We start from the raw sequence: 13,741 nt of genomic DNA on the forward strand, positions 1-13,741 counted from the left end.
CAGCAGCAAGTAAATGTCATCACCATCTGCTTGCTGCATAAATAATTTGGGCCAGAGTGCTCCGGGATCTGCTAGTATGCCGAACTCATTATGCTTTTGAGTTTTACAATGAGCGGAAGCTCAGCTCAGGATTCATCTATGCCAGGTATTTACTGAGTCTACGAGAGCAAGTTGTTGCAGTGTCAGTATGAAAAATTGAGCTGAGTTGTTTGAAATACTAACAGATGTGAGCTTAATAAAGAAGCTTGGGATATATAAGCACATAAAATAAAAGATTCCCCCAATCTTCACCTGAAACCTCTTGGGTCCACGCAGGATCACAGTTCATCTGCTGAGAGGCAGTAGCTTTTTAGAAGCTTGCTGCTGCTAGCTGAGCTGTTCTTCATGCCTGAGAATGCTCCCTGAACATCCAGGCTGTACCAGAGATATGGGGCAGCTTGAGGGGAAAGAAGTTTCAAAAAGCTTTCCCAAAAAACAGTCAGCCAACTTGAAGTTAGCAGAGGGAATATTTCACAAGAGTCGGGGTGACTCTGCCACACTGTTCCAACACACGATGCCTTTCTGTCCCCCTTTTGGTGACATGATAGGATCTCACCCCCACCTATTTTCATGCTCGTTTTATTTTCAGCCGCCAAAAGCCGTTGCAATTCCATGTAAATCCACTTACACACACAAACCTGTAAAAGCTGCCCCTGTAGCAGCACTCGAGGGTGAAAGCATATGAAGGCATGCCTTCCTTTGACTCATCCGCTATCAATCCTCGGTCAGTTTTCCTCTGTACGTGTGCAGCACAATGTTTTAGTTTGGTGAATAATGTCCAAAATATTGTAGTTGTGCACTCCTGAATAAAGCTCCCCGTTTTAAAAGTTAGATCAATATCTCTGGAAGTGTAAACGCAGTCATTCATCTGCCACAATGACAGGCGCGTTAGCCAGATGTGTATGGGTATGTGGGAAGGTGGAGGATTCAATTTTAAATTAGGGAGAAACAACATAGTTTTAAGAGTATTAGCTCAATGATACAACATGACACGTTATGGATACAGTACAGTGACTGTTTAAGAAAACTCCAGAGTGTAGGAAAATTCTCTATTGTTTATATGAACATATAATTTCTTCCGATAAAGGAAGGTATCTTGGAGATAACTGCATGAAGTGGTATGGCTAGTAAGAAGATAAGAATACTAATATTTAAGAATTTTCTGGATTTTTGCATCTTTTCTGACCTCTTAATAATTAATTTCTTTTTTATTTTTTCTTCTCAGAGTTTCATTTTATAATTAAATAAGGGAAAAAAGATGTTTGGGGGCAAAAAAATACAGTAAGAAAAAGAAACCCGTGGCCACATAGTTTGGAAATTGTGAAGATATGTGAAAAGATGTATGGGTTTTCTGGAAAGAAAACTAATGAACTAGTGGGACAGAAACATCGTAAATGATGTTATGCAGAATGTAAAATTTTAATTGCAATTTTAAGCTGCAGAGAAAGCTTTTCTGTACACTTTCATGTGTTCTTACATTTTAAACACCCTTGTACAAAGTATCGACAACTTGGCACTATTTTTGAGTTCAAGGAACATGAATTAAATTCTGAGTAAAAACATATCTGAACTGCAGAACTGCCGCTTTCAACAAGCTCTAAATAACAATCCTGTGCTTAAAAAGGGCCCTTCATAATTTGTGCCGCCAGTACTGAGTCTCCACAAACAGTATTTTCCAGTCAAAGGATAATAAAGAAAAGTACAGGGCATTGTCTAAAGCTTTTGTTATAGAAATAGTCTCATTGGACTGAACGAGGTTGAATTCTTCCAAGGAATTTGAAAAAGATGTGATTAGATGGGAAACGGGCTTACTATTGAGCCTGGGCTCAGTACTGGAGCCTGTTCTGTTTAACATCCTTGTCAATGATCGGTATGAGGGGATCAAGTAAGTTTGCAGATCACACCAAGTTAGGCAGGAGCATTAATCTGCTTGAAGGTCAGGAGGCTCTACAGAGGGATCTGGACAGGCTGGATCAGTGGGCTGAGGTCAGTGGTAAGAGGTTCAACAGGGCTAAGTGCCGGGTCCTGCACTTGGGCCACAACAACCCTTTGCGACACCACAGGCTTCGGGAAAAGTGGCTGGAAACCTGCCGGTTGGCAAAGGTCCTGGGGGTGTTGAGCAACAGCAGCTGAACATGAGCCAGCAGTGTGCCCAGGTGGCCATGAAGGCCAACAGCATCCTGGCTTGTATCAGCAATAGTGTGGCCAGCAGGAGCAGGGCAGTGATTGTCCCCCTGTACTTGGCACTGCTGAGGCCACTCCTTGAATACTCTGTCCAGTTTTGGGCCCCTCATGACACAAAGGACATTGAGATGCTGGAGCATGTCCAGAGAAGGGCAATGAAGCTGGTAAAGGGTCTAGAGAACAAGGTCTATGAGGAGCGGCTGAGGGAACTGGGATTGTTTAGCCTGGAGAAAAGGAGACTGAGGGGAAACCTTATTGCTCTCTACAACTACCTGAAAGGAGGTTGTAGAGAGGTGGGAGTTGGCCTGTTCTCCCAAGTTACAAGTGACAGGATGAGAAGAAATGGCCTCATGTTGCTCCAGGGGAGGTTTATACAGGATATTAGGAAAAATGTCTTCACCAAATGGGTTGTCAAGCACTGGAACAGGCTGCCCAGGGAAGTGGTGAAGTCCCCATCTCTGGAGCTATTTAAAGCATGTGTTGACATGGTGTTGAAGGACGTGATTTAGTGGTGACTTGGCAGTGCTAGGTTGACAGTTGGACTTGATCTTAAAGGCTTCTTTCAACCAAAGCGATTCTGCGATTCTACAGTTCTAAGCCAGGTGGACAGAGAGTAGCGTTTGTAACTTCATTCAGAGTCACGGAACCCACAGTTCCATCTGGGAAAATGTCATTTAATGGGAGTCAGCAATGAAAAAGCTGCTTTACTTCTTGAGCAGAGGGAGGAGCAGCCCCTTCCTTTCTTTTCCCATATGTTGCCCTTTTTTTTTTTTTTTTTTACATTGTCCTCCTCCTTCCAGACAACCCCTCTCAGGTGGGCAGCGTCTCTGTGATGGTGAAAGTCCTGGACGTGAATGACAATGCGCCAGAGTTTGCAAGGTTTTATGAAGCTTTTGTTTGTGAAAACGCCAAAGCGGGCCAGGTGAGAAATACTAGTGACACCAGGGGCTGGGGAAGGGATGCTGTCCTGTGCAGAGACAGCATGCCAGCAAGGTTGAGTGTTGGAAAGGGGGCTCAGTTAACCACACGTTTCACCTGAACTCTCATCAGCAGCTGTCTGTGCTGCTTTCCAAAGGCAAGCACATTGCACTGGGATTAGCACAATATATAGCACTTCTTTTTCCTCCTGCAGTAGTTTCCAGGCTCACTGCGTGATACACGTCATGGCTGAAATAAAGGCTTCCCTTGGGCAGGTACCAGCAGGCAAACAGCCGGTGTGTCCTATAGTACAAACAAGAGAGAGGAGAAGAGTTACGAGAAGAGCCAAGGAGTCAGCCCGGCCCACGTGTGACGGAAGATAAGGCTTGCTGTTAAAAGATCCTATTTATAAAAGCCTTAAGCACCCCTGGACTTACAAGAGCTGGACATACCATACTACATCGGCTTCAAAGGGGTGTCAAAATGGATCTGTTCTGCTGTGAACTGGAGATGACAGAGAGTCATAGACAACAGAGGACTTCCCACTCCAAGCACTGTAAACCAGCACCTCCAAGCAAGCAGTGAAGCCTCTTTGCTCCTCTCCCTTCCAAAATCCCATCCAAGCCCTTGAACGAGATCTGCCTGCGTCACAGATGGACATGGGCTCTCCCTCACTGGAGCTGGTGCAAGCTCTACTGCTGATCACTTGCAGGGAGACAGCATGGTGCCTTACCACCCAGGGTCCATAGGGGGAACTTATGTCTCCTAATGCAAAGCTGCCTGGCATAGTTTAAACCCATAGACACTCCACTCGTGGTTTGTGAAGGAAAAATAGCGCTAGTAATATCACTGTGTGTTCACTGAAGCTTCTCCCAGTTTGCTGTCAAGCACAATGGAATAGCTACTCACTGCTGGGACAGCTGTCTTCAGAACTGACTTACACAGGATAATTTAATCTCACTAATTTACAGAGGTCAATAATATAATGAAAAGAAATCATTGCCTAGCCTTTTTCCTGGTTTTGAAGGGTGAGTGTCTTAAATAAGAAGTTTTCTGAGAAATACAAGCAGATTTCTTCCTTCAGTGGAGAAAGTCACATTCCATTGCCACAGCTTGAACAGTTCTGAAATCAGTTCTAAGGTGGTGAATAAGACTTCATGGGTCTGTCATTTGCCTTTGAATCCAAAAATAACCTTTGAATGCAAAAATCCAGGTGAAGATTTATTCCTTCTCTAAAAAGATGACAGAATGTTTATTCAGACAGAGCTATAACTCACTGCACTTCAAGCTGCTAGACCTACTTTACTAAGCCTCTATAGGTGAGGTGACAAATCTCTTTCTGGATTTAGCATTGTCTTAGCCTCTCACCACGCTGTTATTTATTGCATATGCAGAGTGTCTGCATGGTTGCCTTTTCTCTTTCTTTTCCCCTGACATCTCTGGAAGAATGTAGTTGATTTAAAATTAAGAGTGAAAAAAATAACCAACCTGAATTCCTTTCTAGCTGCAAAATTAAGTTGAAAATAACTATGGGCTTTCTTACAAGCTCTCTAATACACAATGAATCTTCTAAGCACCTTGGCCCTCATAAGAAAAAGGAAACATGCAATGAAAGATAGGGATGCATGAGAGAAAACTGTCTGTTATTTGAAGCAAACTATCTCCACCTTTGTTTAAGAGATGTGCATAGCAAAATAACCAAAGCCTGCAAGGTTTGGGGTCTCTTCTCGATTTATCTATTGTACCTCTGCAAAACAGTTTTATTCAAATGCCGCAGTTGCTTATATTTATATATATATAAATGTTATCTGTTATTTATTTATGTCATATATATATATTGCTTCTCACCTGTTCCTGCTTTGTTCTCCTGTTCTGTAGCTGATCCAGACAGTGAGCGCCATTGACAGGGATGACCCACAGGAGGGTCAGCACTTCTACTACAGCCTAGCTCCGGAGGCAGCCAACAACCCCAACTTTACTCTGAGGGACAATCAAGGTAATCAGAGTGGACACAGACAGTTAGCTACTCTAATTTCTAATGCCTGAGTTGGACTTGAGAGGCTGTGACTTACAGTGTGTGATAAGACTGCCATTTCAGATAATACCAAGTGACACCTGCTCCTTAAAGGCAGTGATAAAATGACATATTCCTTAATATACTTGAAGGTTATGTGATAGTTTCTTCTCTATATATATTCTCTAGAAATAGGCCCCTTTCTTCTTTGAGGAAACGTGCCAGTGTTTTGTGCCAATTCAGGTCTCGTGGTCAGGCTGCAGGCATCTCAGATTACCAGAGTGGAAACTGCATTCGTTCAAAAGGAGATGCTTAAAGGCAGGATAGCAACTGGAACTAGGAGACAAATCTGAAGGGAATTACATTGCTCTTTTTTGTACTCTTTATGTTTTCTCCCAGGCACAGAAAGGGAAGGTTCTTGTACTGTTCCAGTCTTTTTCCCTAAGCACTTCTTTTTTTCCATTTGTGCATTCTTGTTTCCCTAGAAGGGAGGGGTGCAGAGAAGATGCAGAGCCTTGGGGGGTGGGGAGTGAAGTCTGTGTAAGATGCGCTAAGTGAAAACTGAAACACCAGTGGGAAGACTCATGGCAAAGCGCTGACATTTGGGTATCCTAACAGAAGAATTTGCTTCTTTTGGGGAAGCTTTGGTGGTTTTGGAGCCTGCAGGAAAGCCCCACCATTGCAGGCCTTCCTTCATCAGGAAAGAGGGACGACCTCGAGTGACATAGTACAGAGCTTTGAAAGTCAAAATGAAGAGGCTGGATTTCAGTAGGAGTTTAGTGTGTAAAGTACCAAAAATCATCAAGCGATTCCAGAATAAATGGGAAGACTGGCCACCTGCAGCATCCATGGCCGTCTCCAAGCCGAGTGCCTGCCCCTGCTCCCACTTGCATCACTTACTTCCATAAGACCCTATCTGTGTTTCAGCAGGCGTGTGAAAGAGCAACACAGAGCCCAAGAAGCCCCTGCCTTCGCTAACCAAACACGTCTTAAAACATGGTACTTGCAGAGTCTGGAGAGCCTCTGCACAGCATGCTAATGCTTTTTTCATCAAAGCAAATTTTTTCTATAAAAAATAGAAGCTTCCTCACACAATTTCCTGCATTTTTATCCCCTTCTCTCTCCTATTGTCTCCTTTTTTATTATTTTTAAATATATGTTGCCAAAATAAGTGAGCAAAAAAACCACAGCTATTGCTAAAATGTTTGGCAAACTAAGCTCATTTCATCCTCAAGGCATTGTTCTAAAACACTCACAGAATTCCTTGCATCAGGTGCACTTTTTCTGTTTAAGGCTATACTTGCAATAATTTATAGTGACAGTAGTGACTGAATGGCCATGCCTCCCACTCTGTGTAATAGTTTTCCAGAGATATGTATCACAAGAATCTTAGGGTACTATTGGTTACAAATTTGAAATAAAAAAATTCATGTATCAAACCACTGACTATTTGAAATACACACATTAAGGACTAGTTTACCGCCTCAGCAATTTGGGGTGGAGTAGTCATTTCGGTAACAATAATTTAGATTTATGTTTTTATCTAGAGACCACTGAGGATTATACAAATTATGTGACTTCATCACAGAGAGGGTAGCTATTCTGCATGTCACAGGGCGGCAAGACAAGAACAGAAGCCACCTTGCCAGTCACAGCCTGTGCATGTAAACAGGAGGCAGCCGTGTTTCCCAGGCCATGGGAAGGCGCTACTAAGATTAGCAATTGTGCTGATTACTTGGTTGTCCAGTGTAGCCATAAGAGAATCTGCAAGACATGCAGCCTTCCTAGCAACAATTAAAACCTTGATTTATACTGAGCAACAGATAGATCACAGTTTGCATTCTGATGAGCTATTTTACATATTTCTTTGGCCCTTGTCATTTTAGTCTAAGTTCTTCAGGCTATTCATTCTCTACATATCTTTGGCAGACAGAGAAATCCTATTGTTCTCCACTTTAGAGATGGGGATCTGGCACAAGAAGGAGTTAAGCTACTTATATGCCTGGTTCCCTTTGAGTTCAGTAAAATCAGTGGGAGAGAGCCATGTAAGTATCTCCAAAGATCTGGGCCTAAATGACTTCCCAAGGCCGTATAGGATATATGTGGTGAAGCAGGGAACTGAGCTGGGCTCTCCCATCTCTTCGATTACTGATGTAGGGCATTGGCAAGTCTTCCTCTACTTCTAAATCCAGGTGAAGAGATGCTGGGGAAAAGTTGACAAAGGAGGCTTGCTGTAAGAATGGCTTGAACAATGAAATAAGCTTACTGCATTTCCACATTAAACTCTGAGCTGATCTTCCATTGACCCTTAACTGCTGCCTTCTGTCTTTGGGTACTGAGAACTGATGAATGGAGTAGCCATTTTAATGGGTGCAGGAACAGTGTCATACACCACCAGGCCCATCATGGGATGCTTCTAACAGTCCTCCCCACTGCATTTAAATTTGTCTCTGAAAAATTTTTGTCTTTCTTCCTTCCCTGAAACTGTGGTCTACCTCACACTTTGGCAGAGTGCAAAAGCAGCGAGCTGAAAATCGCAAAGGAAAAAATGCGACCCCTTCCTCAAGCCGGTGGTAAAATGCCTGCTTCCTTGTGGTTTCTCCTACTCCGGGTGAAATAATTTTTTATATTATTCATAACTATTTGTAATTATTACAATTAGTTTTTAAAAACTAACATGTTCTGGGCTAATCATGCCCCAGTTCTTGCACAGATACCTACCTTTCCTTGGAAAGAAAGCAGTGGTGAGCTCTGATCTCTAGGTTTGGACCTACACAGTGGTTAATTCCCCTGACCTCTCCAGGGGAGTGTATCATTTCCAGTGCAGGAAGGAGATGCTCCACGGCTTGTTCTCACAATGACATGAAGACGCCAGCCTGCATGCCCACAGGAAGCCAAGTTCTCAGTGCCTGCTGATTACACAGGTGCAGGACCTCCCATTCTGCAGTCTTCAGCGTCTTTGCTCAGCACTACAGCTAAGTGCTACCATCCAGGCCTCTGCGAACCAGATGCTGTGTCAGAAGCTGCAATGAAAAAATATTGTGCATTCTTATCATGCTTGCTTTTTTTTTTTCCCTGATATAATGGGGCTTTTGTGTCCTCACAAGCCCTCTTCTCTTCACGGCTGGGTCTTAGCAGTATAAAATTTGGAAGAAAATAGTGTATTCTGGTTTCTGCTACTCTACATCACATTCCAGCATGTCCTTTACACTGCAGCAGCACATCAAATCACATTAGCTTCTTATGAGTCACACCACAAACTTTGGCACCAACATATTGCAGTTGCAAAGTAACAGGTAGAGCAATTCTTTAGGGGTGATTTGGATGCCTGCCTAGTACAAACCAAACCAAAACAGAATGGCCAAAATGTAATGCCAAGAGTCACCAAGACAATTTTGTCACCAAGAACATTTAAGACCTGGGTGATACAGTCAGCACATCACAGCAAAAAAGTATATACACATATATATATTTCAATATTTGATTTTAGAAACTTGGATTTGGCCTGAAAAAATACTTATGGTTAGAAAGGCTTGAGATCTCTTGTTAGCTGATTTTGCGCAGCTTCAGTCAAGTTCACTGCCTGTGACTTCTTTTACACGCAAAGTATGACCAACTCAGAGTAATGAGGTCTTTTTCCCTCACAAACAGCAATTTTACATAAAATGATATTTTTCTGTCATCTGAATAGAATTTGTGACTTCTGTTGTAGGTCAGTTTTAAGAATGAGTCTTTCGCACAGGAAAAAGAAATGCAACCAAATCACTACGCTGTGAAGATGACATAGACATTTCCACTGACACAGCATAAATGCAGGCACTTTGCCATTTTCTGCCCTTTGGGCTGCTTTTTGTCATGCTAAAATAGGTCCGGTGATGAAAAGATGTGGTATTAATAGCTGGGGAGCATGTACTAGAGGGCTCATAAACAGCCAGGGGGAGAGCAAGCACTTGTGTGTGCCCCAGGAGAGAGGAGTGGGAGGTTTGCAGGAGGCGACGGCTCCTGCCAGCAGCACTCCCCTTGCCCGGGAGCTGTGGGAGCCACAGGGTGCTGCTCTCTGCTGGGTTTTGGGACACATTCCTGAAAATTACCCAAGACTCTCCATGCCCGCTGCACATACTCAGAGATGCATGGCATAACAAAGGGTGATGAGATCAGTAAACAGTAATCAGTTTGAAGCATCTTTGGGGATTTCATCTTATAGCTGGTGTTTTTGCCACATGATTTAATGATTTCATGAGATGCTACAATTTCACTATATATTCTCATACAGACACGCACGCACATTTCAGAATTTCGCACTTTCAGAGTAAAAGCTTGAAATACCATCGACGTGCAAGAAATAAAAGGCCCTGAGATCCCTTTTAAAAACACATCACAAATTCAAACTAATCCCATGAACTCTCATGTGCCAGAACTGTGTGATGCCGTAAGATTTGCTGCACCAAGGATGGAACTTGGAGCATAATGCACATCTAGCGAGTCTAGCTTGCGTTTGCATGTATTCCATAGCTGGCTGTATATAACACTGCTGATTGATTTCACTCCTAAAAGCCATCAGATCATTTCTGATGTTCAGGCTACAGCAGATAGTATAGCTGATTTATCTGCATGCAACCAGGGTCTCTGCTCTGAAGAAATTCACCCAAGATCTAAATTTTAGCAGTGAACAGACAGGAAAATAATAAGGAAATGGAACAATTCCTTGCTGGTATTTTGGGGGTTTTCGCAGTCTACTTGTGATCAGAAGGTTTCTTGCCCTTTCCAGGTAGCAGCCCCATTGTGCCATTCAATCCACCTGAGAACAACCGATTGGTGTCCTGCATTTCCAAGCATAGCAAATGTACATTGGTAACAACCTGGAGATGCAGATGGCCAAACTGTGACCTCTCTTGAACCAAGGGAACAGGAAGAAAAACTAAGTAGTAAAAGAAACTGCATGAAGCTCCACTCCCAAAAATCCCACAGCATCACGGCACCAGGTCAGGGCTTGTAGATCTGCCAAAGAGAAAAAGTACCTGTGATCTTTGCTGGCCCAAGATTTGCAGACGTTTGTAAGAAGTGCCAATTTTCCTGCAGTTCTTCTAGACCACCAGATCACATTGGAAACATTGCCTCCAAAAGCCTCTGAGGCCAAAAGACTTGAAAGTCAACGCTGACAGATTTGTCACTGAGACGAGAATAGAGAAGAAAAATTCCTGAATCCAGTTTCTTTCTGAGCAGGAAACTTGATGCACAGTCTGAGGAATTTGAGGGAGGGGTTAAATAGGAGTTCAAATGCCACTGAAAAAAAATCTTAAAAAACATGCTGAATATGGAGGGAAATGCCCCAAAGGTAGGAATTTCCCTTGAAATGACCAACAGCGCCTGGCTGTTAGGTGACTCCCTTACTATTTTGTTTCAGCAGCATCATTTTGATTTCTTTTGATTTAAGTTCTTACAGAAAACAGGCAGTCACACTAAAGGAAGCAGAAAGGTCAAATCAAGGCAGAATAATTCTGACAATGATGTCATGAAACATTCTGACTTTTTTCAATGGCAAAAGTGCCGATGAAACTGCATGTATTTCACTAAAAAATGTTTAGTTGCAAATTTTCAACTTGCTGCTGCTTTAGAACAGCAAGCTGGTTTTTTTTTTCCTTTGTCTTCTTGTTGCCTAAAGCAGATGACCATGCCATGTATCAAAAAATATAAAGAGTACCTTAACATGTCCACAAGGGTTATACACCAGCATCTCCAAAATGGTGGCAGTGCTTATGTGTAAGGTCTAGAAAAGCTGCTGAGTATGAACAAACAGGACAACAAGTTGCCTTCAACTGTTCATTTCTGTCTTGCCTTCTGAAAGCTCTTTTAGCTAAATCTGAAGGCTGCGAATTTGCTCTGGGCACTTCATGTCAGAAGGGGTAAAGGCAATTCCTAAGGTGTGTGTGTGCCTCGCAGGTTCGGAGCTATGGTCTGAGAAGATACTGGAACAGGAGGGGCAGAGGGAAAATGCTGATCAGTGGCAAACCGATAAAAACCAAGGGGAAAAAAAGAGAAGACAAATGGGCAAGGGTCTAAAGACTGATTTTTATTACCTTCATTCTCTGCTGAATGCATTTGCTCTGCGTGTGAGTTCTACTGTCCATTTCTACCCTTAGACAATACGGCATGGATTTTGACAAGGCGCTCTGGCTTCAGGCAACATGAGCAGAACACCTTTTACCTCCCCATCCTCATCAGCGACAACGGCCGTCCCGTGCTGAGCAGCACGGGCACGCTGACCGTGCACGTGTGCAGCTGCGACGATGACGGCATGGTGATGTCCTGCAGTGCAGAGGCCTACGTCCTCCCCGTCAGCCTGAGCAGAGGGGCACTCATTGCGATCCTCGCCTGCATCTTCGTCCTGCTAGGTAAACCCTTGGCTTCTTCCTGGGAGGGGACAAGCTCTTCGCTTCAGGCGAGGGGGTGGCTGATCCACCGAAGGTGAAGGACACAAACGCACACACATCTATATTGTATGTAGGCACACACAAATCAAGGACTAGATGGTGTATTCAGCTGCATATGGCATATGGGTGTAGGAATGGTGGGAGGCTGTGGCCTGCAAGTCTTTCTGCCAGATGCCCGAAGTGCCAGGGTGTCTGGTATGGCCCTGCTTTCCTGGAAGGGTTATGCCGGGAGGAAGAACTGAGAGCTGTGGCTGAGGAGAGGTTACTTCCTCGTCCTCAGCAGTTTGTGACCATATGCTCCCACAAGAAACAGGAGTGGTAAGCCCAGTTCCACCTCTTGTCTTTTGGCGGGATATATCCCCACCTATACCCCTTTTCCTTGACGCTACATTCAAACAGTGCCTGTGCTGCTGTAAAGGGGCTGAGTATCTTGCATGTATTCTGTCTCCACAAATAAATTTCGTCCTTTCCTTGCCTGGACCTTCTGCGTTCCCTGTTAGCTGTTGGTATCAAACCTTCACTTCCCTCATTCACTCACTCACATCATGAGATACTGGTTCAAAACACGCATTCCCTGAAATTTCAGGGGTCTTAGTTTGAGGAGCAGTGGAGTAAGATACAGGGAAAATTCTTTAAAAGTGCCTCAGTTCTGGCTCTTCAAAGGAGCCTAGATACCTCAGTTCAAAATTTTAGCATTTAAAACCTTTGCTGAACTCTAGCCCTGGAAATACAGGCACTCTTCAACAGTAAAGAGCTCTGGTGTCTGTATGACCACTTCTTCCCATGCTAAGAAGCATGGAGAGGATGAGGAGCACCAGCACCGCAGCACTGCGAGAGGCTTGCAGATAAGCAAAAACATGCTGGAACAGACTAAGGGACTAGCTCTGCATTTTTCTGTGTAGGTAGACATATCACCATAGGGCCTCAGCACCATCTACCTGTGCAGCGCCCAACAGGCATCCCCAAAGCAGGCTGCAAAACCCACCTACACAGCAGGGGAAAGAATATCTCCGTGGAGCTGTGTGCTGCTGCGGATAAACCGTTACCGATTCCTGATCTGGCTAGCTTGACAGTAGTTAACGTGCCGTTACAGTACATTGCAAGCAACACGGGATACACATGTCCTAAGTGTCACCAAGAGTTCAGAATTAATGTGAGAAAAGGGGCAGATTGGCAGGACCTCACGCTATTGATTTTGACCGGGGATGGGGGATTTCTACATTCCATCACCTGCAAACACCACAACTCTTTAAATCCGAGGGGCTGGCTGGGCATACCAGGGGGAAAATAGGTCAGCAGGCAGTCTGAAGCCCTTCCAAGATCTGGCCTGTTGCTGATGGCCCCGTGTCTTGGTTGCTTCCTGCAGTGCTGGTGCTCCTCATCCTCTCCATGCGACGCCAGCGGAAGCAGCCGTACATCATTGACGAGGAGGAGAACATCCACGAGAACATTGTCAGGTACGACGATGAGGGCGGCGGGGAAGAGGACACAGAAGCCTTTGATATCGCCGCCATGTGGAACCCGCGGGAAGCCCAGCTGGTGGTGAAAAACCGGCAGGACATGCTCCCTGAAATAGAGAGCCTCTCCCGATACGTGCCTCAGGCGTGCATCATGGACAACAACGTCCACAACTATGTGCTCGCCAAGCTGTATGAAGCTGACATGGACCTGTGGGCACCTCCCTTTGACTCCCTGCAGACGTACATGTTTGAAGGGAATGGCTCGGTGGCGGAGTCCCTCAGCTCCCTACAGTCGGTGACGACAGACTCAGACCAGAGCTATGACTACCTGACGGACTGGGGGCCGCGCTTCAAAAAGCTGGCTGAGATGTACGGTGCCACGGACAGCAGCGGAGCCCTGTGGTAATGGACAAGGAATGGCAGAGGGCTTTCCACGTGACACGGTCTCCGGTTGGGTCCATTCTCATCAGATGCTTCCATGGACATGGGTGAGACCTCCTACAAAATAGCAATACGGTGCTTGGATGAGAATGGGGAAGAGGGTGTGAATGAAGGTCTCTCTGGATCAGCTTTACTCAGTTAAATTAAGTCACGTTTTTGAAACAGTGAGGAGCAAGAAGGAAGAAAGTATTTTCCTGTTTTTTACAGCAAAATTGGAAAGCTCCACACCTGGAATATAATGGCATTACTCTCTT

At 44.4% G+C, this 13,741-nt stretch overlaps 1 protein-coding gene across 1 annotated transcript in view; it reads left to right on the forward strand.

The window, feature by feature from the left end:
* Nucleotides 1-13,741, forward strand: part of CDH20 (cadherin 20, type 2) — a 23,537-nt gene extending 9,796 nt beyond the window's left edge. Inside the window, exons 5-8 of the mRNA XM_010135359.1 lie at nucleotides 3,024-3,145; nucleotides 5,020-5,137; nucleotides 11,296-11,547; nucleotides 12,953-13,741. Of these exons, the coding sequence (XP_010133661.1) occupies nucleotides 3,024-3,145; nucleotides 5,020-5,137; nucleotides 11,296-11,547; nucleotides 12,953-13,452 (992 nt within the window). The 3' untranslated portion in view covers nucleotides 13,453-13,741. The remainder of the gene's footprint in view (nucleotides 1-3,023; nucleotides 3,146-5,019; nucleotides 5,138-11,295; nucleotides 11,548-12,952) is intronic.

Source organism: Buceros rhinoceros, unplaced genomic scaffold, assembly GCF_000710305.1.
Source record: "Buceros rhinoceros silvestris isolate BGI_N320 unplaced genomic scaffold, ASM71030v1 scaffold3594, whole genome shotgun sequence".
In the NCBI taxonomy this organism is placed as follows: domain Eukaryota; kingdom Metazoa; phylum Chordata; class Aves; order Bucerotiformes; family Bucerotidae; genus Buceros; species Buceros rhinoceros.